The sequence below is a fragment of the Ascidia mentula genome, chromosome 1, assembly GCF_947561715.1.
Source record: "Ascidia mentula chromosome 1, kaAscMent1.1, whole genome shotgun sequence".
In the NCBI taxonomy this organism is placed as follows: Eukaryota; Metazoa; Chordata; class Ascidiacea; order Phlebobranchia; family Ascidiidae; genus Ascidia; species Ascidia mentula.
The window spans coordinates 11,867,071-11,894,285 of NC_138566.1; the positions used below are offsets into that span (position 1 = coordinate 11,867,071).

Here is a 27,215-nt window from a genome sequence, read left to right on the forward strand (position 1 = left end):
TGTAAATTGGGATGCGATCATACATCAAGCAGATAGTGGTGTAGTCGCTTGATATAGGCGAACATTTGAAACCTTTCCGCCGGACCATCAGATTTTTTTTGCACAGAGCTTGCCTGGAGCACGCTGGTGAACGTGGAAAAGTTAAAATACCAACTCGGTTTCTCATCGATGAAACTGTGTCCAGCATAAAAAATATACTTTTACTGACGACCAAGAGACATATAGTCAAGTATTACATACTCTCCTTTTTGAAATAAATCGGCATATTTAGTTGGTTATTGTTTTAAATAAAACATTTTTTATATCTAAATAATGTGCTTCATTTCGCTGGGAAATTTGAAACGAGTTGGTAATTTAACTTACACCGCACGTTCATCAGCATGCTCCAGGCAAACTCTATGCAAAAAAAATCTGATGGTCCGGAAAGGTTTCAAATGTTCGCCTATATCAAGCGACTACACCGCTATCTGCTTGATGTATGATCGCATCCCAATTTACATGTTTTGTTGCATTAATACATACCTTGTATGAAAGAAAATAATCCAAATTTATATTCCAGGCTTTACAAATCTTTTTTGTTTTTATTCTGCGAAGAAGCCTAGTAGTTCGTACAAGCCAAACGTTAAACAAATACAACCTTTTAAGAAAGGTGTTACTTTTTTATGTTTTTTCACCGGAAGAACGAACATATCGGTAATTCAGTACATATACTTCCTGCGTATCGTCTTTTGTCGTTGCATTTTCCCCCTAGGGAAATATTTTTCAGCGCTGATGAATGAATCAATGATTTAAAACTAAAATCAAAAGAATTGCCGGACTTGGCCTACGTTATAAATAAATAGTGATTTCGAAACTAAAATCATAAGTAAAGGAACGCAGCTGGAACAGAAGGTCTTTCATCTCCTCGAACCCAACATCAAGTAATGACAGGCAAGATTCAGTCAGACACCAAATACTGGCTGCAGGTCCCGTCACCGATGGTCTGTTCTTGGACCCAAGTTCGATCTGAGGCAAAAAGATAATTTCTGCGATTACGCGACAATGCAGAAGAATTGCCCGGACAATGGAGACTAAGAAAAAGTTGTGTAAGTTAAAATACGTAACACTAGAGATAACTAGCGAAAAAGTTAGAAAGTCTGGGTGTAAATGTGAAAAGAGTAAGAATGCAAAACGCCTGAATTACAACAAAATATTCAAAAGAATTTGTATGCCGACGAGCCATATTCCTTACAAAAGAATTGCTTGACTTGAGTGATGAATGAATCACGAAACTCAGGTAATTAATGCGCCACATTAAAGTGGCCAAGGTAAAATACTCAACAAGCAAAAGTAAACCAAAACAGACTATATCACACAACGCAAGCTTTGTGTGCTGAATTCAATGATTGTGCAATTGCAACACATATTCACGAAAGTTTGGCAACTTCAATCCAAACTCACGAAAATCAGGCAATTTCAGTGTCTACCAAAACGAGAGTCAGGATACTTCCCAAGAATCAGTTTTGGGAAACACTGCTGTTGTCAGGATTTAAGCCAAAGTTGTCATGTTTGACTTTCAGGGGATCAAATGCGATGAAGAGGTGCAACAGATGGGAAACTCGCAAATGAATTCAAATTACATTTGAACTGAGTTTTTAGTATGTTAAAGTTAGTACTACATTGATTACAATACTGGAAATATTAAATATTTCTTACCCTTCCATTCAGAAATACGACGATGTTTTGTAGACCTGTATTGGACACCTTGTGTGAACAGAAGTTAAAAGTGTGAGTATACCATCTAACGTAATTTTTGGTTTAGGTATAGGTTTTGACATGCCTTTTGTGTTTTAGATATTGTAACTGCTATGCAAGATTTAATTACAAACCACAGGCAATTCTGCAAACAATTTAACTTACATCATCAGATGGCAGTAATGATGTGGATTAAGAAACAGTTTTTTGAGAAACAGTGTTTGCAAAACTGGTCTAGTTCAGTACTACAGGCAAAATATTTTTTGTTAACTTTAAGAATATATTTGTGTGGTGATTGTTTTTTATCAGACTGAAGTCATACATTGAGGATGACTTTATCATGCACCAGAAAACATCCAATAACATTGAACACAGTAATTATTTTCACCAGAGCCACAGTTCAAATGATCTAAATTCAAGGTTGGCACAAAAACCTTGCCTCTTCTGAGAGAAAAATCTGGCAAAGACCGCCGAGAAAAACCGACCAAATTAGCAGATTATGCAAAACAGTTATTCTGTGATAGTACCACTTTTTGTCTAGCTGTAGCGTTGCCACGAGTTCGCGCCATATAATGATTTAATTAATTCCCAACAATTAATCACTGATGTATTTTTCGCAATACAGTTTATAACAAGAAATGTTGGAATCATCAAATTAAAGTCACAAAGGTAAGGTTAATTTTTTGACATCACACCCAAAATGACGTCATGTAATGTCACTAAGCAAAGAAGCGCACCAGCCCCGTCTTATCGAAGTACAGAGTAGTGTCGTTGCTGCTACACCAGTGGTTCTCAAACTGTGGTACGCGTACCACTAGTGGTACGCGAGAGCTTTTCAAGTGGTACGCGATTTAGTCTACTCTATTCAATTTGCCGCACTTTGCAAAAGCATTATGTCGGTTTTCTTTATTGTGTATTTGTGACGCAATAGTATCAACGTGAAATTGTTGCACTGTTGAAGTAATTCTGACATCGTGTATTCAACTGTGCAACAATTTTACGTTGATACTATTGCGTCACAAATGCACAATACAGAAATCCAAGCAACTGGTGATATTGGCTAAATTGTTGTTCATTGGTGTTATGTCATAACAGTTATGGTATAGTAACACGGTGGTACGCAGTGTATTAAAAAACAAATGAGCGGTACGTGGTTGGAAAAAGTTTGAGAAACACTGTGCTACACCCTTTGGTGTTCCGATAATCCGGGACAAATAATTAAGCCTTTGGTTTGTAACGTCACAATGACATATTTCTGTATGATGTAAAACCTTGTCTTGACTTTCGAGGTAACGTAATTTGTGAATTCTCCTATGTTTGAAACTATTCGATATTTGCAATATAAGGCGCCTTCTCCTATGTAAAACAATGTATTTTTTGAAACGATAGTGTCTTGTGTGGTTTTAAATTCGCTAAAGCGAAAACTGTTTAGGATTTTTGGTCGCCGCCACTTTTCGTGCAGTTTTTACATTTTTTAGTTGACGAAAAAACCGAAAAACTTAGAAATATGTTTGTTGTAGATGTACCTTTAGTTTTACCCAAAGTTGCCATGACCGTGTCACATGCACTATTTAAAGGTATATGTAACGACTATGGGCACACGTCACAAAGGGGGATAGTTTCTTAAAGCACGCAATCACTGAATGAAAGTTGTCTTGCAAAAAAGCAGGCGACCACGAGACCCACGGCCGTATTTTTACTAAAAATTGAATGATTTCGAAAAATAACAACTTTCAAGCGACTTACAATGTAACCATATTAGGAGGCAACTACGTTTTCAAGATAATTTTGATAAAAAAGAAAATAAAAGGTCATTATAAATCCATGGTGGTCAGCATAATTTGAATATTTATTATTGTACCGATTTATCACAAAATTCGTTTCTTCTGAATCAGAAAGTATCTCTAATTGTCTGTTTAAAAAATGTTAAAATTATGATTAATTTTTCGCATTGTGGAAATATGTTTCTGTTGTTTTTGCTTTGAAATATTTCTTGCAGAAAAAGCTTAGTTTTTCATCATATGGGTTTTTAAAAATGTCCATCACTCAAGTAAAGCCTTTTGTATGTGACAAAGTAGCATGAAATTGTGTTCAGTGATGCGTAAAATTATCGGACTTTATTTTCGCCGGAACGACAGCGATTTCTACTTGTTCACTTGTGGATGTGGACTTAAAAGTGGCGTGTGTGTGTCTGTGTTAATTAGCGTTTTTAGTGTGTTTCTTCAAATTGAAATTACCTTTTGGTTTGCAGTTCTGCTTTGGTAGGGCAAAGGCATATGCCGTTTTTCGTGCCTGACATTACAGACAACTTAAATTAAGTTTGCAATTTATAATTCTGGCCTAGTTATGAATTCCGCGTTTTCGTGTTCGCTACAAAGTGCCAAGAAGATGGTGGACGAACTTAGATACCATAAAAGTATTGAAAGAATTCCTGTGTCAGATGCAGCCAATCAACTCCTGAACTTTGTTTTGGAAAACCAAGGAAGAGATTATTTGCTTGTAAAGCCCCCAGACAATCCTTTCAAACCAAAAAGCTCTTGCATGTTTCTCTAAATATGTTTGAAATCAACATTAAAGTGAAAGCAAAGACAATATGTGTTTTTCTGTTTTGGTGCTTATTTGCATAATCATGTAAATGACATGTTAGTAATTTTGAACTGCAGGTTTATGGTTAATCAAACGATTATTGAAACATTGTAACAGTAGAACCTGTTGTACATGTATCCCAATTGTCATTTCTGTGTGTTATGTATGTTGCCTTATGATTTGCTAAACTCTGTATGCTATTTTTTTGTTGCACTGAAGAACACCTTCTGTAACTGTAATTAACTTCTTAATTCATATACTCTTGTCCATGGTACAAATAACATTCTTATAAAAATATCTTTCAATGAATTGCTGTGCCCAAAATCATAACATTTGCCAAATTTTGTCATGTTTGTGTTTTTAGGTCACAAATTTTTAATGTCAGTTAGCAACAAACACATGGCACTAGCACTGAAATTTGTCACACAAACATATCTCTAAATATATGGTTAAAACCTAAAAACTACATAATGACATCCAGTTTTCTGCATATTGGGGATGTCATATCTCTCTATGCAGAAGGTTCTGGATCAGACTCTGTCTGTGGATTTATTTCCACCCTTGGGTGTGTAGTAATTGTTTAACCCCAAACTACAAAAATATTACTTTCCACCTTGTTTGTACAGACTTGTTGATGACAGATGCGTCGTTCAACCAGATGCTGGAAATTTGCAAACACCCCCCAAGAAGTTTCGTGGTAAATAATGTTTTTTCTTGGAACTGGAATGCTACCAACACTCACTGTTTCAAAGTTTCTTAACAGGATTAAGATTTTGTGTACAGAATCTGTTTAAAACTTACAGATTGCCTTTTCAAAATTTGTCCGATGAATCGGTACAATGCCCAGAAACAATTTTGGAAAACATTGAAACCTGGTACAACAAGAATTGCAGATGCAGTTATCATGAAAAGACTGCAGGTTTGTGCATGTTTTCTGAAAAACTAAAGTTTATCTTAAAATTGGAATTAACTTTATAGCATGTTCTTTTGCAGGAATCTGCTACTGTTGAAAAAGAACAAAATGAGAGAGAAAATAACAAGCTTTTAGGCCAAGTAGTGAAATATGGCAGTGTGGTGCAATTTCTTCACTTAAAATCAAACAAGTACACAATCTGTTTTTCATTTTAAAGGAAATTTTTTTTCACACAAACCTTGTTTAGCATATTAAATCCAATCTTTGGTTTAGGTATTTGACGGTCAACAAAAGATTACCTGCCTTGTTAGAGAAAAATGCCATGAGAGTTTCACTTGATCGAGATGGAAATGAAGGATCTTGGTTTTACATTCAACTTTTTTATAAACTACGCTCAACTGGAGATGATGTGAGCAAAGTTATTTTCCCGTAGAAACTGTATTATGTAATTGTGCAAACTGTTTGCATTTAGGTTGTCATAGGTGACAAAGTTGTGATCATGCCAGTAAATGCTGGCCAGCCTCTACATGCAAGTAAATGTGAGCTTGCTGACAATATAGGTTGTAAAGAAGTGAATTCAGTCAGTTGTAACACAAGTTGGAAGATAGTTCTTTTTATGTCATGGAAGGATGACAGGTAATTATTTACTAAAGCATATGAGTTGATGCAGTAGGTGCTGGGATCTTGAGTAAGGGAATTTTGTTCATATTAAATGTTACACAACACATCTTAAAATAATAAACTTGACCTTTAATATAGGCAGTTATGCTTGCCTTGTTTTGTGCCACACTGTCGAATGCTATGCCTATGAATAGATTGCCACAGCTGGAGCTAGCTTGTGCATTTTTTACAAAAAGAGCTATGTAATTTGTCTTTTTTCCTACTTACAAAGAAACATAGTAAAAGTGCACAAGTTAATAAGCATTAAAGCCAAACCAAATCTGTTAGTGTCATCACAAAATTAAATTTAAAGATAAAACAGTCCATTTGATAAGTATCATGTTTGTGTTTAGGAATGATGCACTGAAAGGTGGTGATGTTGTACGGTTGTTTCATGCTGAGCAAGAAAAATTTCTTACTTGTGATGAGTACCGAAAAAATCTTCATGTTTTTCTGCGAACAACAGGAAGAATGTCAGCAACCTCTGCAACTAGTTCTAAGGCATTATGGGAAATCGAGGTGTGTCATCTATACATGAAATGTTTTTAGAACAGACAACATTAACTATTGTATCCTTAAAAGGTTGTGCAAAAGGACCCTTGTCAAGGTGGAGCGGGACATTGGAATAATCTGTTTCGTTTCAAGCATTTGGCGTCTGGGAATTATCTTGCTGCCAAAGTATGTATTGTAGTGTAAGATAATCAGAGTGCTGAGTGTGAATTTATTGCATGGTGCTTGCTATATTGAAACAGCAAAGTCATAGGAACAAGTTATTTTCTATCTGGTCATGTGATGTGTTTTGTATTGATACACTTTACATAATATGCTATATTGATTTGGACTTGTAGAACATGTCAAAATATGGGCTCCAGAGGCTTGATTTTGACTTCCCCACCCCTAGGAATGTCATGTTAGACTTTCATGCTTTCTCAGGGGTTTTAAATCCCGAAGGATTAATAAAACTGACACTTTCCACAAAATTAGTATTGTGCCCTGATAGGATGATACGGAATGGGACACGAAAAACAGCGTAGATGTTTACACTGATTCTACTGGCTCTTTTTCTCCCTCTGGTGGTCTGTCCTCTCCTTATCCACGAAATTATATTCCCAGCAATTCACGTTCTCATTCCGGCTCGAGTCAGGTTTGCATCACCGATCCACTCACTATTTAACCACATCTTATTCTTGCAACAAATACATGCATGACCTTTTTTGCAAAAACAGCTCTATAACTAACCAACAAATTCACTAAACGACATATATTGACATCATATGAAAGAATTGAAAGAACCTTAAATGTGTATTTTTTGTTTTGACATCACATTCGCCTAACTGCCAAACTTCATGCTCTTATTTTATGTTAAATGATGGACATATATTTGTGAAATTGTTTGTTGTTGAAAAGCCATCACAAGAAAGTATAAAACTGTGAATACATTACATAACTAATCTGGTAAAATGAAGCTGGCCATTTAACCATTCAAAAATTACAATCAAAACTAGCATTCGGAATAGTATCGCATTGTGACTTAAAAAAATCTTTTTACACTTGACTCAACACATAGCCACACCTGACCTGGTTTATACAAAATCAGCCAAATCAAGCAACGTTTTTATATTAATATTTAACAACTGTAGTCTGAAAGTTGCTTGTTATATTGGTTTTGTTGTTTTAGTGAATGATAATGAGCTGATATAACAATGTAATGGTGTATGCTAAAAATTACAATGCCAATTGTAATTGTGTGGAACTATTGTATATAAAACAGCTTTACAATGTCTTTTTATAAATGTATGTGCCACTTTATTGTATGAATCATATTGTGTGCTGCAGAGGAAGTTGAGTGCAATTGATTTGATACTGCCCGCATTAAATATGAATTTGTATGTGTTGGGTTCGGACAAGCCATTTATGCACAGTAATATGGCGTGATGTAAAATTCTTTGCTCAAATAACAAAAACTTACAGCTGCCCTCTACACAACATTATTGTATATGAAAAAATGTTACTTATTATCACAAATTGCTTTGTGCAGCTGGTGGAGAGTGAAAATGGAGGAAGTTCAGAGCGAGATATGTCACGGGGAACAAGAAATAGAGGCCCACCGGGTGGAATGTCATACTGTCTTGTTGCAACGCCTGACCCCAACAGTGTCAGGTAGGAACTGCACACTAAAGGAAATTTTGACATTTCTCAAAGCACTGCAGTAATTGACTTCCACTAATATGGGCCAAGTCACAGTGGGAGTTGCCCACTTTCCTTTGTTTAGGGCAATAAAACTTTACTTGCATGAATTAACATTGGATTGTTTTTAAAAGATGACACATTAGCGGTTCAATGGAAACTGAAATGACATTGAATGTAATATCTCCACATTTCACCTTCGTAATGCTAAGAATATTTAGTGTCAGAACTAATTTGCACCAAGGGATTCAATGGCCTTGTAAATGTACGTTGTCAGTTAATTACACCAAGTTATACAACACTAATTGAAAACCATCTTATCTAACACATATGTAGGCACTTATACTCTTTGCTTGGTCTCACTTTAATTGATGTGTATGGACTTACTTAAACAAATATTGGACGCTTGCTTTAAATGGAAGCTTGCTTTAAATGGAAACTTTTCTGGGCCTGATGTAATGCAAGTAATTACTCCAACTACTTAGGCCAATACATGATGAGTAGTTGACAACTCAACAGTTTCCACACTGACAAATTGATTTAATATTCATAGTTTTTAAATATTACTTACTTTTTTGGGACATATATCTTTTAGTAACAAGTTACGTTGTAACTTTTGAAAACCATAATTATTTATTTTTTTGACATTTGCAAGTTTTTGTAGGGATGCAAGGTAGATTAATACAACATTACTTGTTACAGTTCCATCTTTGAATTGGACCCAACTTCGTTGACTAAATCTGATGCCTTGGTACCCTCAAACTCCTATGTCAGACTGAAGCATTTGTGCACAGATACATGGGTGCATTCAACAGCAATTCCCATTGACCGAGAGGAAGATCGTCCTGTAATGTTAAAGGTGAAAGAAACTTACTGGGTGACATCACGGTTAGGTCAAGATATTTTCAATAAATAAATAGCTTTCTATTATGTTGTACAGTTAGTTACTCTATGGTTGCTTGAAGTGGAGCTGTTTACACATTGTGTTAAAACCTTACTATTACTACAATTTACCTCCAGACAACTTTTCTTATTTTCAAAATGTTATTTTTTCAAGATTGGAACTTGCAACCATAAAGAAGATAAAGAGGCGTTCTTGATTGTTAATGTTAATGTGGAAGAAGTTCGAGACTTGGATTTTGCAAATGATTCGAGTAAAGTCTTAGGTGATTGCTCAAAAAATATGGAGACAAAGAAAATCACTGTGAATGAGCGAAGGTACCAAATATTAATAAGCATCTAACAAAACTTAATAATTTTGTTCTGTTTTAGATTTGTTATAAAACTTATAGAGGATCTGATATTTTTTGTTGCACGGCAACCACGTGGTGCAATGGATGCTCTTGATGTTATGGTCACGGATCCAGACAGAGAAAGACAAAAACTATTAAGAGAACAAAACATTCTGAAGCAAGTTTTTAAAATTCTGCAGGTATAAAGATTTAGGAAACTGTTTCATTTACACAACTTAATAACATTACAGTTGCATTATTGCTAAATGTTTAAATAGTTTTTCTGGTGATTTACTTACTACTTTACAATGACTGTGGTTTGTTTCTTTCAAGGCACCATTCAAGGATTTTGGTGATGGACCTCTTCTACACCTTGACAAGTTACGTGATAAGAAAAACATTCACTACCAACATATGCTAAAGTTGTGCTACCGTCTTCTGAGGCATTCCACACAAGATTACAGAAAAAATCAGGTTTTATTAAAACAGATTTCATGCAATGGCTTATACCTAACAAAAATTTTCTCACAGGAATACATTGCAAAATCATTTGGACTGATGCAGCAGCAGATTGGTCATGACATTCTAGCTGAAGATACTATTACAGCATTGCTTCATAACAACAGGAAACTGCTTGAACAGCATATCACTGGCACTGAAATAGAAACTTTTGTTGCTTTGGTGCGAAAGAATCGTGAACCAAGGTTTGTTCACTTCTCCAAGGTTTTGAATTTAATGTCAGAACTATAGTTGGCTCATATAAGCCTTTCATTTATAAATTTTGGTGAATTAAATGAGTCAAATACCAAACCAAAAAATGACTTATCACCATTTTGTAACAGAAGCATATAATTTACCATGGGTAATTGTACAAATATTTAACATTTTTTGACAACTTCACATTATTTTCTTCAGGTTTCTTGACTATTTAGCTGATTTGTGTGTAACCAACAAACAAGCTATTCCCAAAACCCAGGAGCTTATTTGCAGAAACATTTTAGCTGAAGCAAACAAAGATATACTGATTGAAACAGTGTAAGAACTACATGCTGTTACTGAAAAGTCTTTGTATCAGTTATAGTTTGTGATTTTCCTAAAATGTTTTCTTACTGCCACAGATTGGTCACTGAATTTGGGATGGAGGAAACTGTAGTGTTGCAATATGGTGATGATAAACTTGTGGAAAAAGGCATCCGGGAATTGGCTGCATCAAAGGATTTGGAAGATCGTAAATGGTTGACATACTATCGGTAATATTAAACTACTACTATAAAATCAAAATGGTGATAATGGGTTAAGGTAGTTGTTCATGAATATTTGCTTCTCATTTCAGACATCAGCTTGATTTGTTCAGCAAAATGTGTTTGGATCGTCAGTATTTAGCTATCAACCCCATATCAGATGAACTTACCATACCAATAATACTTAAGTGTATGGCCGATACACAACTTCCTTATGACCTACGAGCTTCCTTTGTGCAGGTTTGATTTCTGTTGGCATTTAAGGCAGAGGTTGTCACTTTTCTTCGACGTTTAGTTTTATTGCATAATATTAGTCTGTGTAAACAGCTTTGTATCAAAATGCCCTTTTAATGAACTAATTTGCAATGTGTTGTAAATCTCTTAGTCACTATATGTCATAGCCCTGGGTCCCTGGCCATACGCAAAAATTATTTTGTAATTAAATTACTGAACTTTAATCAATGTGAGGAAGCTTTAATCACTTCCCATGATGCTATTGTTTGCTTTATATGATGTGTGTGTTTTTCAGTTGATGCTGCACATGCATGTAGACAGAGACCCACAGGAATCTGTCATACCTGTCCAGTATGCCCGACTGTGGTCTGAAATTGCAAGTCAGATCACTATAAATGGGTAAAAACACATTCAGCATAAATTTGCTTTCTTTCTTTAAATTTTTTAATTTCTTTTGTCAGTTATGACAATGCAGAAAGTCGGCGAGATTGTGAAAAGTTTTTACCAACAATGCAATTTGTTGAAGAATACCTCAATGGTTTTGTCAACAATGCATGGATATTTAAAAACCGTGAAGAAAATAAATTAACCTATGAGGTAATTAATTGCTTCTCCAACAACATATATTTAAATTTTATACTTTTGTCTAAATGTTAAGTGTGTACCTTTTGTTAATGCTGCAAGGCTGCTGTGGAGCAATGCGAATTTAGTTACCATGTAAGTAAATATTAAATAACTTGATTCAAGTCATTAATGTACTGATACTTTTACTTTTGGAGTGGCTTGATAATATAATTGTGTTGAAACTACATTTAGGTTGTGAACTTGGCAAGACATCTCATTTATTTTGGATTTTATAGTTTTGCTGACTTACTCAGCTTAACAAGAACATTGCTTCAAATTCTTGACTGTATTAATGGAATTTCTGCAAACAATTTGTTTGCACAAGGAAGAATGATGCAAAATAGTTAAGTGTGCTTTTTTGATCTTTTTTTGATTTTCCAATGTATTTTCTAAACAGGATGTGTCAAAAAAATAAAAGCAATCAGTTATTTAAGCCTTAAAGCTTCACTGTACAATTTTGGCTAAATTTACCATTTTCGACTTCATGGAATAAAGATTATGTAAAAGAAACCTAAAACCAATTCAAAATAACAATTGTTAATATGCTGTAGATCCAGATGCCATCAGCCGAGGAGTTGGCAACATTGCTGTAATGGTAAGCACCCTTGCAATGGGAAGTTCCATTGATCAATCCACAACAAACCGAACTGAAAATACTGCAACGTCGAATGCTGTAAACCAAGTTCCACTCAGTGCAAATTCACATGATGAACACGTTCTTGAAACCAAATTAAAGATTATTGAAATTTTACATGTTAGTCATTGACGTTTAGTACCGACATCTTCAGAACTGACAATAATTTCTTTCTACTTCAGTTTATTCTGGATGTGCGACTGGATTATCGAATATCCAGTCTTCTTTCAATCTTTAAAAGAGAGTTTGATGAAAACAGCAGAAAACAAACAGAAAAGAATGAAGGAGCTGAGAAAAACAATAATGTTTCAAGCCAAAGTGAAAGTATTTTCACATTTATTACCATGTTTTTGTTTGTTTCATATTTATAAGCTTCAGGAATGAAAAACAGTTTGTTTTGATTTAGGTCAACCTCCTTTGATCAACCTAAGTGTAATATCAGCAAGAGCTGAGGGAATTTTTGATGGTTCGTTGGAAAGCAGTGGTTTAGATTTAGATGATGATGGTGGACGAATGTTTCTTCGGGTTTTGCTTCATTTGGTCATGCATGATTACCCTCCATTGGTGTCTGGTGCTTTGCAACTTCTGTTTCGGCACTTCAGTCAACGCCAGGAAGTGCTTCAAGCTTTTAAAAATGTAACTTGGTTTTATATTATTCATCCTCTGTAGTGTTTTTGATAATTTTTTATAACATGGTTTACCGAAGAATTGCTGTAATAGAATATTCTATTTAAATTACGTGTAAATGTCAAGAAAACTGTTTAACCAAGTTTTTATGTAGGTCCAGTTACTGGTTACGAAAGATGAACATGAAAATTACAAAGGAATCAAATCAAACCTTGACCAGCTGCGTCTACTTGTGGAAAAGAGTGAATTGTGGGTAATTAAGGGAAAATTGTCTTCATCACAGTCGTCGCATGAACCAGCCGCTCGGGATGTTCGACGTGAAGACTCATCTATCAGTACAACCTCAACCATACCTGCTGTAAGCATTTTTATTGTTTCTATTGTTGTGTCAGTTTTTTGCACGTCTGTTTCTTTTGCAGCAAATTACATTATTTTATTCTAACCTGGTAAATATTAAAGATATAATAACAAATACTGTATATCATTCTGTCAGTTGGTTGACATTAGACACACACATGGCCTTTTGCTGCATTTATCCCAATTTCCATACTTATTACTCTTTTTGATCCTGCTCTGTTTTCCGGTCTTTGACCGGTTGCCTTTTGTGATGTTCATCCTAAAAAATGACATTCTAGTGCATAAACACTTTGTATGCTTGCAATTGCAATGACACAGGGCGATATATGTATTTTGCCACCGCGCCTGCGTCGCTCCAGACAAGCAAGTGTAAGTAAGCAGCTTAACATCAACACAAATTAAAAATAGCATGCATGAATTTTGATTTATAACTAACAATTAATTGAGACAATATTCTAATTATTCAACTTACACTTGATCTTGCATGAAAACATGTGCTTGTAACGAAAAAGCAAATTGTTGAAGAGTATGTACATCAACATAAATGTACACTACTACCGTGTCTGAATGTTATGTGTACATCATGTTGCACAATTTTGTTTAATTTCTGCCCATTTCTCTGTTTTTTGGTTAGTCATACAAATCAACATGTTTGACCAAATGGTCGAGAAATTTTTGTATTCGAATAATCTGTACAAAACTTTAAAAATAAACACATAAGTTAACATTGGGCTTAAAGAATTAAACAGCAGTAATGTTAAAAGCATTTATTCTTGCAATAAATACATTTTGCCTGCATTTTTAGTTTCTTATGCACTTCTAACATTTTAGTTTACTGGAAGAGATGCAAGTGTGGACTTTGGAAAAAGCGCGTGTGAAACTCACAAACCTGTCATCAGCTCCTCTTCATTCAAAAACTATAAAACTGTTAATGCTGTAAGCAGTATACTGTGGACCAAAACACAACCAAACAACAAATGTTATTGTATTTATTATGTTTGCAGATTTTAAAGAAGCTTACAACTTTGTGTGTAACTGGTGAAAACAACATGCCATGTAAAGAACAACAGCGTTTACTGCGAAATATGGATGCTCACAGTGCTGTGCTTGATTTACTGCAGGTGACTAGTGTACTGAACTGTTCAACTTAAACAGGATGATTTATAATTAACTGTGTTAGTTATTGCTTAGATTGTCACTAATTAATGACCTGAAAAACCTAATGATTTATTAATTTGTCCTGGTCTTGCTTCTTACAACTTAATGTGTAGCCTTAAATAAAATATATCAGAGCCAGTTTTCTTTTGAACACATTGTAAGTGATGTTTTCTTATGAAGTTTAAATTTCCAGATAAAGTTTTAATTCCCAATTTCATTGGCAATTTGCTGTTGATATTTACAGCTTAAGTTGGGATTATTCAAGAAACAATCTTTAATTAGGATTTTGTAAAACTGTTAACAAACAACTCATTTTGTTTTAGATATCGTATGAAAGGAACAGTGATAGTCAAATGCAATTAATCATGAAACTTGCCCACAAATTTCTTCAAGCCTTTTGCAAAGGAAATCCCCAAAATCAAACCCTTCTTCATAAAAATCTCAGTCTGTTTATGACTCCCGGGGTGTGTTTTGATTTCTTTTAACACATGAACGTTTTGTGGATTGTTGTATCTTGTTTCACTAATATTACAAATATGTAAAAACGTGTACTGTTATTGGGCTTATATTAGTGTACATTGTCTGCATGTTTTATTGTGTCTTTCCAGCTTCTTGAGGCTCAAACAATGCAAGCAATATTTCAAGACAATGTGGCGCTGTGCAATGAAGTAACTCATGCAGTTATTCAACATTTTGTTCACTGCATAGGTCAGTTTTATTGGATAGTTTTGTGTGTGCTTTTTATGTTTTAATTCAAACACCACTAAAATATCCGTGTTGATTGTGAAACTAAAGTAATATATAAAATATATTTTGTCTCACAGAAAGCCATGGCAGAAAAACGCAATATTTAAAATTTTTGCAAGCAATCATTAAATCTGAAGGAAAAGATCACAATCGCAGATGCCAAGATATGGTCATGGCTGAGCTGGTGAATACACAAGCCGGTGAAGAGGTGAATGCATATATACAATGTATATATACATGATCAAGTGGAAAAGTGTGCAAACATATCTGAAAAATAAATTTTTCTATATTGATGAAAGTATTTTTGACGTTTTGTTTGCTTAATTATAAGGTTCTGTTGTTCTACAACGACCGTGCTTCGTTTCAAACCCTCATTGAATTGATGGAGGAACATGCAAGAAGAAGTCGTCTTAACCAGCAACTTGATTCTGCCACTCCCAAAAATAGCCTGGATGATGATGAACTCAGTCCGTTGTTGTATCATATTGAACTTGTCCAACTTTTGGGTGGGTAAACTTTTATTAAAAACTGTAACAGGATGAAGTTCGTTGGTTTCATGTATAGCATTTAAATATGTTTGAAATGAAAGCAAAAACTTTTATTGAAATGTCGTTTTATATTTGTTACATTATTTTCCAGCTTATTGCACAGAAGGCAAAAATGTCTACACTGAAATAAAATGTCACAGTTTACTTCCCCTTGATGACATACGACAGGTAAAACACCTTTTAATCATCTTCAATTGCTGTATAAATGGCAATAGAAATATGAGGTTTTTGCTTTAGGTTTAATTCAGTTTATTGTGTGAAATGACAACATACATGTTGAAAAGGCCATAATTGTTTGTTGCAGGTGGTTACACATGAATCATGCATTCCAGAAGTTAAAAATGCTTATGTAAATTTCTTGAATCATTGTTATGTGGACACAGAGGTGGAGATGAAAGAAATTTATTCCTCTTCACATATATGGGAACTTTTTGATTATTTCATGGTTGATATGGAAAAGGTATGAAACATGTTAAAAAATAAGTGAAACTAAAATGTTCAACTTTTGTATGTTTCTTGTAAACTTCAGGTACCATGGTAACATTGTATCTCAATCAATTTTCATAATTTTGCATGATATTGTTGTTTTATCACAAAATTTTTTAGGTACGTACGGAATCAGCAGATACTGAGCTCAACCGAAAAACTCAAGAATATCTTGCAACTACAGTCATGGAAATCATAACTATGTTTTTCAATTCCCCATTTTCAGATGCCACTACATTAATTCAGGTAAAGTATTCTGTGTTTTTGTAAAGTTGAAGGGACAACATATTTCTTTTTCAGACACGTCAGACAACATATGTACAATTACTGAGGGCTATTGTGTCACTTTATCAAAGTCCAAACCTTCGAAATCAATACAAACCCAGGCTGGAAGAAACTATTAAAAAAATGGCTGAAGTTGGTAGGTGAAACATGTCCTGTCAACAACCAATATGTTGCTTGCAGGTTTACTTGTTAGAGGCATGGTTAAAGATACTAATCAATGATTGTAACAGGCATTTAAATAAACTTTTGCTTTTTCAAAGTGGTGTTGTTGTCAATGCAACTGTGATTAACAATCATGGCATGGTGTTCCATTGTTTTTTTTGCCATCCTAACCAAATCCATGAACATCGCAAAACAAGCTTGAAGCTTATTTTGTGTTCGCTTAATCATTGCAGCCAAGACCTGCAACGTTACACTGCCACAGGACATCATAAACCTCATCCGACTGCAGAATAGCGTTAAGATCCTTGGTCAGAATTTGTGTTTTGTTTGCATGTTTTGGTTTGATGGTGCATGTGTAGATGTTGCATGTTTCGCTTTGTGCAATTCTTTTCGATGTCCTTTTAAAGGTTTCTTAATCTGTGATTGGTTGGTAGTGCTGCAGCTAGGTGGTGTTGGCAAATCATGGCAAAACATTTCCTGTATGAGAAAAGAGTAGAAAACTAATTTGTTTACTTGATTTCAAGCTAAAGAAAGAAGCATCGCTATGCCAGGAAATCTAGAGGGTAAGGTAAATGAGGTGGTTAACAGGCCAAATGTCATGGGAGCCATTCAAAGATTTCGCAGTCTGAGGTCTGCCACACTTAGCAAGCGAGATGCTGAAGCAGTGGCCGGACAGGTTGGTTTCAAGATTGGTCTCGCCCTCCCTGATACAGATAGACCTGCATATATCTTTTGCATCAAACTTTTTATGTCAAATAGTTTTCACAGTAGATGGACTGCCTGCAATTTAGCTTTGCACCCATTTACAATGCTTTTGCAAATCGCCCTCCGACAAAGTGTAGCACAATGTTGGAATGCTGTTCAAATCACTACCCAAGTTATAAACGTGCATCACTGCAAACATGTGGGTGTTGTTGTGGCAATGGTACCAGCACTGGCTGTTTTCATTTGAGCACTAAAATTATTTGCACCTCTTTTGTATTCTCTTTTCTGTCTGAAAATGATTTACCTCCAATTTAGTTGCAGTTAATTTACTATTTCTAATATGGAATGTTACAACTAATTAACAATCAAAAATTATGTGATGCATTTAATGCCCTATCAAATCAAAATCCCCCAAAATTTCCAGCATCACAAAAAGGTGTTGCGATAACATCAGAATTGCAGAGCGACATAGGGAAAGCCAAAATGAGCCATGTTGAAAAGGCCATGCGCCGCTTCATGTCACGTCGTCATCTCATCAAAGCAGGAACTGAATCTCATGACAGCCAGGTTTGCCAGTGAAAAAAAAGACACAACTGTTGGACTTCAACATAAAAGATATTTTTGAATTGCTTTGTTCAAATTAGTATGCCAAAATTTTTTTTTATTGTAGCAGACTTTTTAATACAAATCATTTAGATATTTCAAAGGCCCAGTATATTTCGAAAACTCTATTTTAATTCCTACTAATAAAATTCAAATCAAACATTGTGCCACACTTTGTCAGTAGTTGGGGGCATTTTTGGAAACTTTTTTTGTCTCAAATTTCTATGTGTAATTTTGTGAAAAATATTAATCCATTAAGTATGTATTGTATCCTATTTTAGTCTAAAAGGTCTTTTCTCAACTTCAAATGGATCATATAAATTAGTGAGTTGTGGACGTTGTGCACACTGTTACTGACGAGGTCTTTCTGACTGATGAGAAACAGTGTGCACAACCGGCTGCAGCTCACTGATCATTATTGCTTGTACATTAAGACATCTGGCTACAAGCATTTACACAGTTTGTTTTTAATAACGAATACAAGAATTTTACATATGTAGAGTTATCGTGCCATCATTGAAGGGCTGCAAGACATAGTATCTGTGCTGGAAAGTCAGTTGCATCCATTGGTGCAAGCTGAACTTTCTGTGCTGGTTGACATTTTGCATCGGCCAGAACTCCTTTTTCCTATTGATACTGATGCAAGAAAGCAATGTGAAGGTGGAGGTTTTATTTCGAAGTAAGTATTATTATCCATAAGCAAGCTGGGTTAATAAGCAAAAATCTTGAGAGCTTTTGTGAATTGAAGTGTATCATTACTTTGTTATAAGGTTGATCAAACACACTGTGCGGTTAGTTGAAGATCGTGAGGAGAAGTTGTGCATTAAAGTTCTGCAAACCCTTCGAGAAATGATGACAGTCCATATCAACTTCACAAATAAGGTTTAATTAAAGAAGGGGTGGCAGTCTATATGTGTTAAAGCAATTCAAACGCCATGATGCTTCGTATCAAGCATGCTTTTTACTAATCGAGAAATAAATGCGCTGGTTAAATGATTTACAAACTCCTGGATGCTCAACCTTTTTTAAGTTTGGCAATTAAAAAAACACTAATTGCACTTGTAATTTCTGTTCTCTGGCCCTAATGCTACTTATATAAAAGAATGTTTGCTGTTTGTATGTAGGTAATAATTTGTCTTCTGCTATTTTATTTTAGAGCAATAGCGTGTACAATGACAGCATCTGGGAAGAGGTTAATTGCACTTTTTGTTTTTCTCCATGTATGGAATATAACCATGTTGGTGTTGCTTAAATTTTTCGCACTAACTGGTGTCCCCTTTGTAAGCTGTCTATGCATGTAGTAGCTATCTGGCATATCCAGTTGGCAAATGTTAGCTTGGCCTGCATGGTTCTTTAATCACTTGGCCTCAACTTTTCCAACATTGCACAACATTGTGTAATGTGAACCTAAAGCTCAAAAAATCCTTGTTCATGCTTGATAATAACATTTTAACGACAGTTGTTGCCATGATTTTGTTTGAGTTTAATTGTTACCTAAAAACAAATATTTTGATTCCTGGGTTTTTTGTTTTTTAAATCAATACCACCCTTTCTGATTTTGCAAACATGTAATCTATGTTGTTTATTCACCTAACATGATACCATTTACCTGAAAATCACCAGGGTGAGGTGGTAAAATTATCATCAACCGCAATGTTGAAAATTGTATCTCCAATAAAAATTGGTAGAGACGCTTGTGGCAATGTTTGTAGTCGTTGAATATGATTTCAGTTGCCTGTTGTGTAATTGCAAACAAGATGAATGATTGTTCAAATGCTGGTTATTGTTTCTGGTGATTGTGGTAATTTTTTTCTGTTGCAATTGCAACAAATAATTGTAAATAATTTTCAGGAAACTGAAACCCAAATCCGAGGTACTACTGTTGAGGATCGACGAAGGGTGGGTGAAATATATTTAAATATGAATTAAGCAACATAATAATACAGGTGCTGAACAAAAATAATAAGCAGTATTTCATATCAGACACTAAAATTAAAATAAATCTGAATTTTTTCAGGGTGAAGCTTTGCGACAAATTCTCTTGTCAAGATATTATGGATCAAACTACCAACATTTGCGTGACCTGGCTCAGCGCGACCATTCATCATCCTCATCCAGCAGCAGCACAAGGTTTTTCTCAATTATAGTAAATCTAAAAATGCAGAAGTGCACATTCATGAAAAACATTAATTTTAGGCTAAAATCAGTCTGTCTTGCTATGTAAGACATAAACATTTTGCTTTTGAGAAAAGGCATCATCAGTGCCTTGTTCAAATAGGAACTTCAGTTATTGTGGAATAATAATACATAAAGTGGAAATTGTCGGGGGTGAATGCAACAGATTGGGGAATGATTCCCCAAATCACTTGTATTAATGCAGCAGTGTATCATGCTATTGTATATAATCGCCCCCAAATTAAGGCCTCACTTGGCGATCTCAGCTATCAAATATGGAATGATTATAGATCTAAACTCATGTTTTTAAAATTTTAGTTTGACCAAAAACTTTGTCAACAACTCACTTTACTTTGTAATGGTGAAAATATAGTTTTGTTTTGGCCATGCTCACAGCTACATTTCTTATTTCAGCATTTTTAGACGCACAGAACTCACTTTAGAGCAGGTGCAATGTCACTTGAAGACTGAGGGAGCTACAGACCTTGTCATTAATCTCATTATTGGCAACTACAGTGAGAAAATCTTTCATGAAAGTGTTTTGTTGGGAATAGCATTACTAGAGGGTGGCAACCATGACAACCAGGTAAGATCTACATGCGAATATTATTTTCCAGACCTTAAGCAAATGACTATTTTTATTTTTCAGACTGCTTTCTTCGAACAGTTGATTGGTGAAAAGGGTTCTGAAAAGTTTTTTCAGGTTTTTCATGAGAAAATGGAATCTGCACAGGTTGAACTTAAGAATTCGTCAACTGTAAATGCAGGTACTATTGTCATTACCGTGTGGAAGGCCTCATATGCATTTAAAAAATCATTGAATTCTGTATTTATAACTAGGTGAACTTCTTACACGTGCAGTTGACCCAAACACAAGCATGGGTCCTGAGGGTTTGGATTTTGGTGGAAATGGTCTCAAAAAGGTACGTAACAAAAAATAAACCATTTGGTTTCTGGAAAAGTGTTGTGTATAAGCTTTACTATTCTTTGCCATTTAATCCAAAATTTTAGATGGTACTGTTTTATTTAGTTGCTCAAACTGTTATGTTACTGTTGGTCACAAACAAACTTCTTGTAGTTGTCTAATGAGCTGAAGGAGGAACTTGTTGATGCAGCGGAACAAACACAGAGGGCGTTCCAGAATGTACAGAGACCTCATGCTGCAAGCAAGTCCGCTGCTGAAGCTCAATCAATCGCTAATACTGGTACATATTTCTCCTTACTGGAGCTTCCATTCCAGCAATGGTTGCCATTGTTTTAACCAATTACCAATGTTTGTTAGCGTGTAAAAAAAGGGTAAAGAAGGCAAAAACTAAAAACTTTTTATTATAGTTTATGGTTTAATTTATAATACAGTGTATAACTTATTCATTTACCTTTTATGTTTGATGTTGAATTATTGTTTGTGTGGTTGTCAAGGCGACAATGATAGACGTGACGATGAAAGAACACCAAGTCCAGTAATTAGCATCATGAAACCAATCCTGAGATTCTTACAACTCCTTTGTGAAAATCACAACGTCCAACTTCAGGTATTGATTTACCAGCAATTGTAGTTTAGGAATGCTTGGTAAGAATGTCCGTACTATGCTGATTTGTAAATGTGGACTAATATTATTGCCAAAATAAGTGGAAATTTCTTGACAAAAAAATTTGTTCAGAAATTTTTGAGATGTCAACCCAACAAGAACAGCTACAATTTGGTGTGTGATACTTTAAAGTTTCTTGACTGTATTTGTGGAAGCACCACCGGTGGTTTGGGTCTGCTGGGCCTTTACATCAATGAGAATAATGTCGACCTCGTCAACCAGACCCTTGAAAGTTTGACTGAATATTGTCAAGGACCTTGTCATGAAAATCAGGTACCAAAGAATCTTCTTCATTGTGAGGGATTTCGATTAAACTTTGCAGTAACTAGTAATAGTTATCTCCTTAATGTAATATTCATCAATCGATTTCTGCTTTTAATATTTAACAAAGGGGTGTTGGCAAAGCTAAGTTGTTATGATTTATATTCATTGCTGATTAAACTATAATTGTACTTGACAGAATGCCATCGCTAGTCACGAATCGAACGGGATTGACATAATCATTGCTCTTATCCTAAACGACATCAACCCGCTTGGTCGACAAAGAATGGATTTGGTGATGCAGCTAAAGGTTAGTCAAAATATCATTTAACGACTGCATGCAAAAATTAACCAAACCAATTTTGCCAGAACAACGCGAGCAAACTTCTGCTTGCAATAATGGAAAGTCGTCATGATTCAGAAAACGCGGAGCGAATTCTGAGGAATATTAACCCCACTCAACTAGTGTCTGTCATTGAACATGCTTACACCAAGGTAAACAATGTCGTTGTTATTCGCCACTGAAAACAAGTAAACGCTCGTGTTAAATAATTTGTCGTCTTTGGTCATTTGGATGTTCATACGTATCACATTTTTCTACGTGTTCTGACAATACCAGGGTCAACGAATGGCGGAAGAAGAAGGTTTGGCCGACGGAGAAGGTTCAGAAAATCGAAATGAATCAGATGAAAGTTCTAAACTGGACATGACTGGGGACGGTTCACCTCGAGCAGTCGGACACAACATCTACATCCTCGCTCATCAGTTGGCCAAACACAACCAGGCTCTCGCACAAGCTCTCATACCTGACAACTCGCCTTCCGGCACTGAAGCATTGAAATATTATAAGGAACACACAGCGCAGATTGAGGTTTGTTGTTGTGACGTATTCTGATTACTGTAGTGTGTAGCAAACCCCGACTCGCCACCGCATCCATGTAGGTGACTAATTGTTTTGATAAACCGATTAATATGTGTGGATGCTAGATTGTTTGGGTCGTGCGTTTTTGCTCCTTCTGTACTGTAAAGAGTGGAAATGTTCTGCGTTTATCACATTTTCAAGTGAAATGCAACCATTGGCAATATTCCTCCACACGTTATATCAAGGTATACATGGTGTGGATGCGGGGTGCGAATACGATCAGATTTCATTGATCGACGACCAACATTGGTAAAACAACAAGATGGTTGCATTTTACTTGAAAAGTACTCTTTGACACAATACAACTAACATTAACGTTATGTTTTCAACTCCAAACGTTATAACTGTTCATATCAATGTAGATTGTTAGATCGGATCGGACGATGGAGCAGATCGTGTTTCCAGTCCCACACGTTTGCAGTTATCTGACTCGAGAGACGATGGACAGAGTGTGGAACTCAACAGACCGGGATGACCAGGGAAGTAAAGTGGGAAATTTCTTCTCGCAAGTTGAGGATATGTACAGAGAAATGGTGTGGCAGAAAAAAATGAGAGGTGCAAAAAATTAAGTTGTGTCAACTTTTCATCCACCTTCCTTTCTTCCAACTAACCTGGGTTCGAAAATTTTGTTCAGAATTCAAAAGTCTTTACTGGTTCAGTCGGCACATCTCACTTTGGAGCACAATTTCCACGAACTTTATCATCATTGTCAACTTATTGGTCGCTTTCTTTTACCCTTTCAAGACGGTCGACTACAAGGGTTTGTCGCGTTTAGTTTAATCACGACCTGCAAACTTTACAATAAAGCTTTGTTATCCAGTGTGGAGTGACAAAATTCATCTTCTTTTGTGGCCAATTATGTTGGTATCACTCGCTGCAATCACCAATCCATTCGCAGTTCGGTGTCTTGCGTTGTGTGTCATGATTAAGACGATATTCTGGGTTGGTGTCCAAAACGCCCTCCTCATGCTCGGCGTGTTAAACGTAAGTTAAGGCAAGACTATGAATTTGTTACAACGTATGTTCTGCGTTATACTTTATTTGGTAAATACTTTGTGCTGGTGTTGAATAAAAATATTATTCATGTATGGATTACAGTTGCTAAACCGCTTCATTTACCTGCTGAGTTACATTGGAAATAAGGGAATGAAAGATAAAGGAATCATTCAAATGTTGACCGAAACCCAGTTCATTCTGCACGTGTTCCACATTATGTTTTGCTTCATGGGTTTGTTTTGGGACGAACTCTGTTACAGCATTCTAGTGAGTGTTTTTAACCTTTCGCCAATCCGTGTTTGTTGACATAACTTTTCTCATTACAGTTCTTTGACTTGATTTACGGTGAAGAAACTTTGTTGAATGTGATTCGAAGCGTGACGAGAAACGTCCGTTCGCTGCTCCTCACAGCAATGCTCGCCCTCATCCTCGTTTATATATTCAGGTACAACAAGTTTCAATTGTGTTTGCCAACATTTTAGCAGCCTACCTAAATATTCTTCGTTTTGTTGTTCGATCGACGTTTAACAAACATGAGGTTGTAATTGGCCTTAAGCCAGGCGACTTTTGTTAACGCCTCAATTGCTTTAATTGCCGTAATCACGTCTTTCAATACGTGTAGGTGGTCCCTCCTCATAATTAGCGTTTTGTCCACAGTATTGTCGGTTATTTGTTCCTGAAACAAGACTTCAAAGTAAGCGTGAACCCACGTTGTATTACTGACGACCCCGATAAACTTCAAGCACTCAAAGACAAACTGGACACCCAGATACGGAATGCACAAGTTTGTCAACAAGACGACGGAAGTTGTAATAACACAGGTTTGTTGCTTTTTATATATGACTTGCTAACAACTATTTTGCATCCCTGATTGTCAAGAAGCATAATTGCTAAGAAACTTGTGGTATGATAATAGCCAATGTTAGATGTTTTGTGCAAAGAAATTAATTTTTCATTAACTTCTGCAAAAGAATTATTCACACTGCGATGAACCATGTACCACGTAACGATACTGCTGTCCCACAACACATTCCAAAACCTTTCAACTGACATGTGATCATATTTGCAGTCGCCAACTTGTGGAAACTTCCTGCGAACGAGTCGCAGCAAAACTCATCGGATTTTGCCTCGCGCGTATCTGATGAAGTTTTGGAGAGATATTTGTGTGATGGAAGTGAATCGGTTGAGGAGAATCACTGCGAGTCTCTTCTCATGTGCATTATCACAACACTTAATGAGGGGCTGAGAAACGGTGGAGGAATCGGTGACATTCTGCGAAAACCTTCACAGTCGGTGAGGAACAAAATCTATGTCTAAAATATGCAAGTTATCTAAAGAATTGCAGCCTTTAGCACAAAAAAGTTATAATTTAATCAAAGTATAAAAAAGGTACATGGTTTATTCCTCTTGAATACAAACAAAAATGAAGTTTTCATCAACCTTAAAAACAAATTAAAACATAGGTTTCATAAAATGAAACTATTAGTTTCAATTTTTACCGATTCTTTCAATCGAAATTGCAGTAGTTTGATTTATTTCTATTAACTCGCAGGAAGGACTTCTCTTCATGGGTCGTGTGGTTTACGATCTTCTTTTCTTTTTCATCTTGATCATTATCGTTCTTAACTTAATATTCGGAGTTATCATCGATACTTTTGCCGATCTCCGCTCAGAAAAACAACAGAAGGACGACGTCTTAAAGAACACATGCTTTATTTGTGGTAAGTTGTGTTTTTTCACCAATACCTCACTTTCACCCGCCCAGTGAGACTTTTAATTCTAATGTTCTGCGATATTAGGCCTTGAAAGAAAATCTTTCGACAACAAAACGGTCTCGTTCGAAACTCATGTCAAGGAAGAACACAACATGTGGCATTATCTTTACTTCATCGTTCTTGTCAAAGTGAAAGACTCGACTGAATTCACCGGACCTGAAAGTTATGTTTACAACCAAGTGAAGGTTGGTATTAGAGCCACATGCTTAAGCGGATCTTTTCACTTAATGCGATTACATCCTGTTTATGGGTTGGTCGCCAATACAACGATACAAAGATGGTCTCGTTCTTTAAAGCGATTGCTTTTTATTTCTCTAGAATTCGATTAGTAAACTTATTCAGAGAAAGTGGTATTTTTTATGAACAAATTTGCTCAGCCTCTTGTTTATTTGACTGTATTTTGCCTTCGCAGATCGGGAAGTTGGAATGGTTTCCACGCATGCAAGCCATGTCACTCGCAGCCGATGACGAAGCAGTGGAGAATAACGACATGCGAAGTTTGCTCTCACAGCTTGACAACACATCCAACTTAGTCCACACACTCTCTCGGCAACTGCAGGTAAGTCAGCTTTGTTTACTCGACTCCACTGTTCTTGTAAACAAACAGTGACTGCAAAATACTTTACGACCAATTTAAGTTTTGTTGTGAAATAAAATCGATTGCATGGAGTATTTGTGTGTTTAGGATTTGCAAGATCAGGTAACCGAGCAGCGTCGCAAACAACAACGACTGAACATCATTAACCCCCACAATCATCGACAGAACCACAGGCAATAAATATTTATTTTGTAATGTTAAAGTGCAACTGTATCGTGCGGAGTACGACCATGACGTTTTATTGCAGTAAAGTTTGTCGGCGCTAGCTGGTATTACAACCACGTGCAGTGTAACATGTAATCGTGTTGTGGAATTCTTGTTGTGCTTCCGCTTTTATTGTTGTGCAGAACTTCGTAATTTTTTGCATTGTGACTATATAATCATTTGCACAAAGACACCGCCCTTTTCTCGTCTTATTTTGCTTGCATGTTTGATTATTTGCTACTTCGTGCAACCCGACGCCTTTCGTAATGTTGGTCTAAGTGTATCTTCCCCTGAGATTGAGCATCGTAACACTTGTGAAATTGTGGAGTGCTGTAAAAAGTAGATAGCACGTGTATATTTCAAACAAATTACTGTTGGTTCGTTTTCTTCACGTGATCCTGATTTCGTTTATTACATGGAAGGTTGCTCTTGGCGAGCAAGTTTCACCCTTCCAGTGTAGCGTTTTTTGTTTAGTGCTCCCGAGTCTGCACTAACATACATGGCGTGTTATGTTACTGCACATAATTCAAAATATATCTTCACTATTCGATCAGTTTGTTTGCTTGGGAGTCAATTGCGGAGAGATGTAGAGTAGCGTAGTTGTTATTTCCAGGCCGTCGTATTTGCAATTAGATTGCAAGTTACTTCGGAAATTTGAAGAGTATGAATATGATTTCTATACCACAACGCTTGATCGCGGTTTTAAAATATTCAGGAAATCATGATCCTGTGTTATCTTAGCCATGATTAACACACTCGTATGTGATTGACGCGAGTTGTTTGCTTGCGCTGACACGATAGCACTTTTAAAGTGAGGTATGAGGTAGCAGTTAATCATTTACAAAATGTACAGGGGCATTGTCTCAAAAACTTTCTTTCATGATGTATAGTAGCATATTACAATAAGAATATTACAAAGCATGTTATAATAACCCTTGCCTACTTGAAATTAAGTCTGAAGTGTGCTTCCTC

General features: G+C 35.8%; 1 protein-coding gene across 1 annotated transcript; it reads left to right on the top strand.

Moving 5' to 3' along the window:
* Window positions 1-4,688: 4,688 nt before the first annotated feature.
* Window positions 4,689-26,787, top strand: LOC145897316 (inositol 1,4,5-trisphosphate-gated calcium channel ITPR1-like). The gene is made up of 61 exons (XM_082985559.1): window positions 4,689-4,885; window positions 4,947-5,017; window positions 5,124-5,239; window positions 5,314-5,423; window positions 5,507-5,642; window positions 5,706-5,869; window positions 6,247-6,412; window positions 6,476-6,571; window positions 7,932-8,053; window positions 8,783-8,939; window positions 9,138-9,298; window positions 9,353-9,512; window positions 9,646-9,786; window positions 9,844-10,016; window positions 10,228-10,347; window positions 10,431-10,562; window positions 10,646-10,793; window positions 11,083-11,186; window positions 11,249-11,384; window positions 11,604-11,754; window positions 11,963-12,165; window positions 12,228-12,369; window positions 12,452-12,681; window positions 12,827-13,030; window positions 13,861-13,965; window positions 14,034-14,150; window positions 14,511-14,651; window positions 14,796-14,895; window positions 15,012-15,142; window positions 15,266-15,440; window positions 15,574-15,650; window positions 15,787-15,942; window positions 16,089-16,214; window positions 16,269-16,389; window positions 16,649-16,723; window positions 16,940-17,091; window positions 18,224-18,402; window positions 18,494-18,605; window positions 18,880-18,915; window positions 19,575-19,622; window positions 19,741-19,853; window positions 20,313-20,484; window positions 20,548-20,665; window positions 20,739-20,821; window positions 20,977-21,103; window positions 21,318-21,430; window positions 21,560-21,760; window positions 21,948-22,058; window positions 22,118-22,243; window positions 22,368-22,619; window positions 23,033-23,225; window positions 23,305-23,430; window positions 23,491-23,654; window positions 23,769-23,933; window positions 23,993-24,111; window positions 24,324-24,487; window positions 24,736-24,959; window positions 25,219-25,387; window positions 25,466-25,626; window positions 25,854-26,000; window positions 26,127-26,787. The coding sequence occupies exons 1-61, from the start codon at window positions 4,791-4,793 to the stop codon at window positions 26,217-26,219; spliced, it is 8,430 nt and encodes a 2,809-aa protein (XP_082841685.1). The 5' UTR covers window positions 4,689-4,790; the 3' UTR covers window positions 26,220-26,787.
* Window positions 26,788-27,215: the final 428 nt, after the last annotated feature.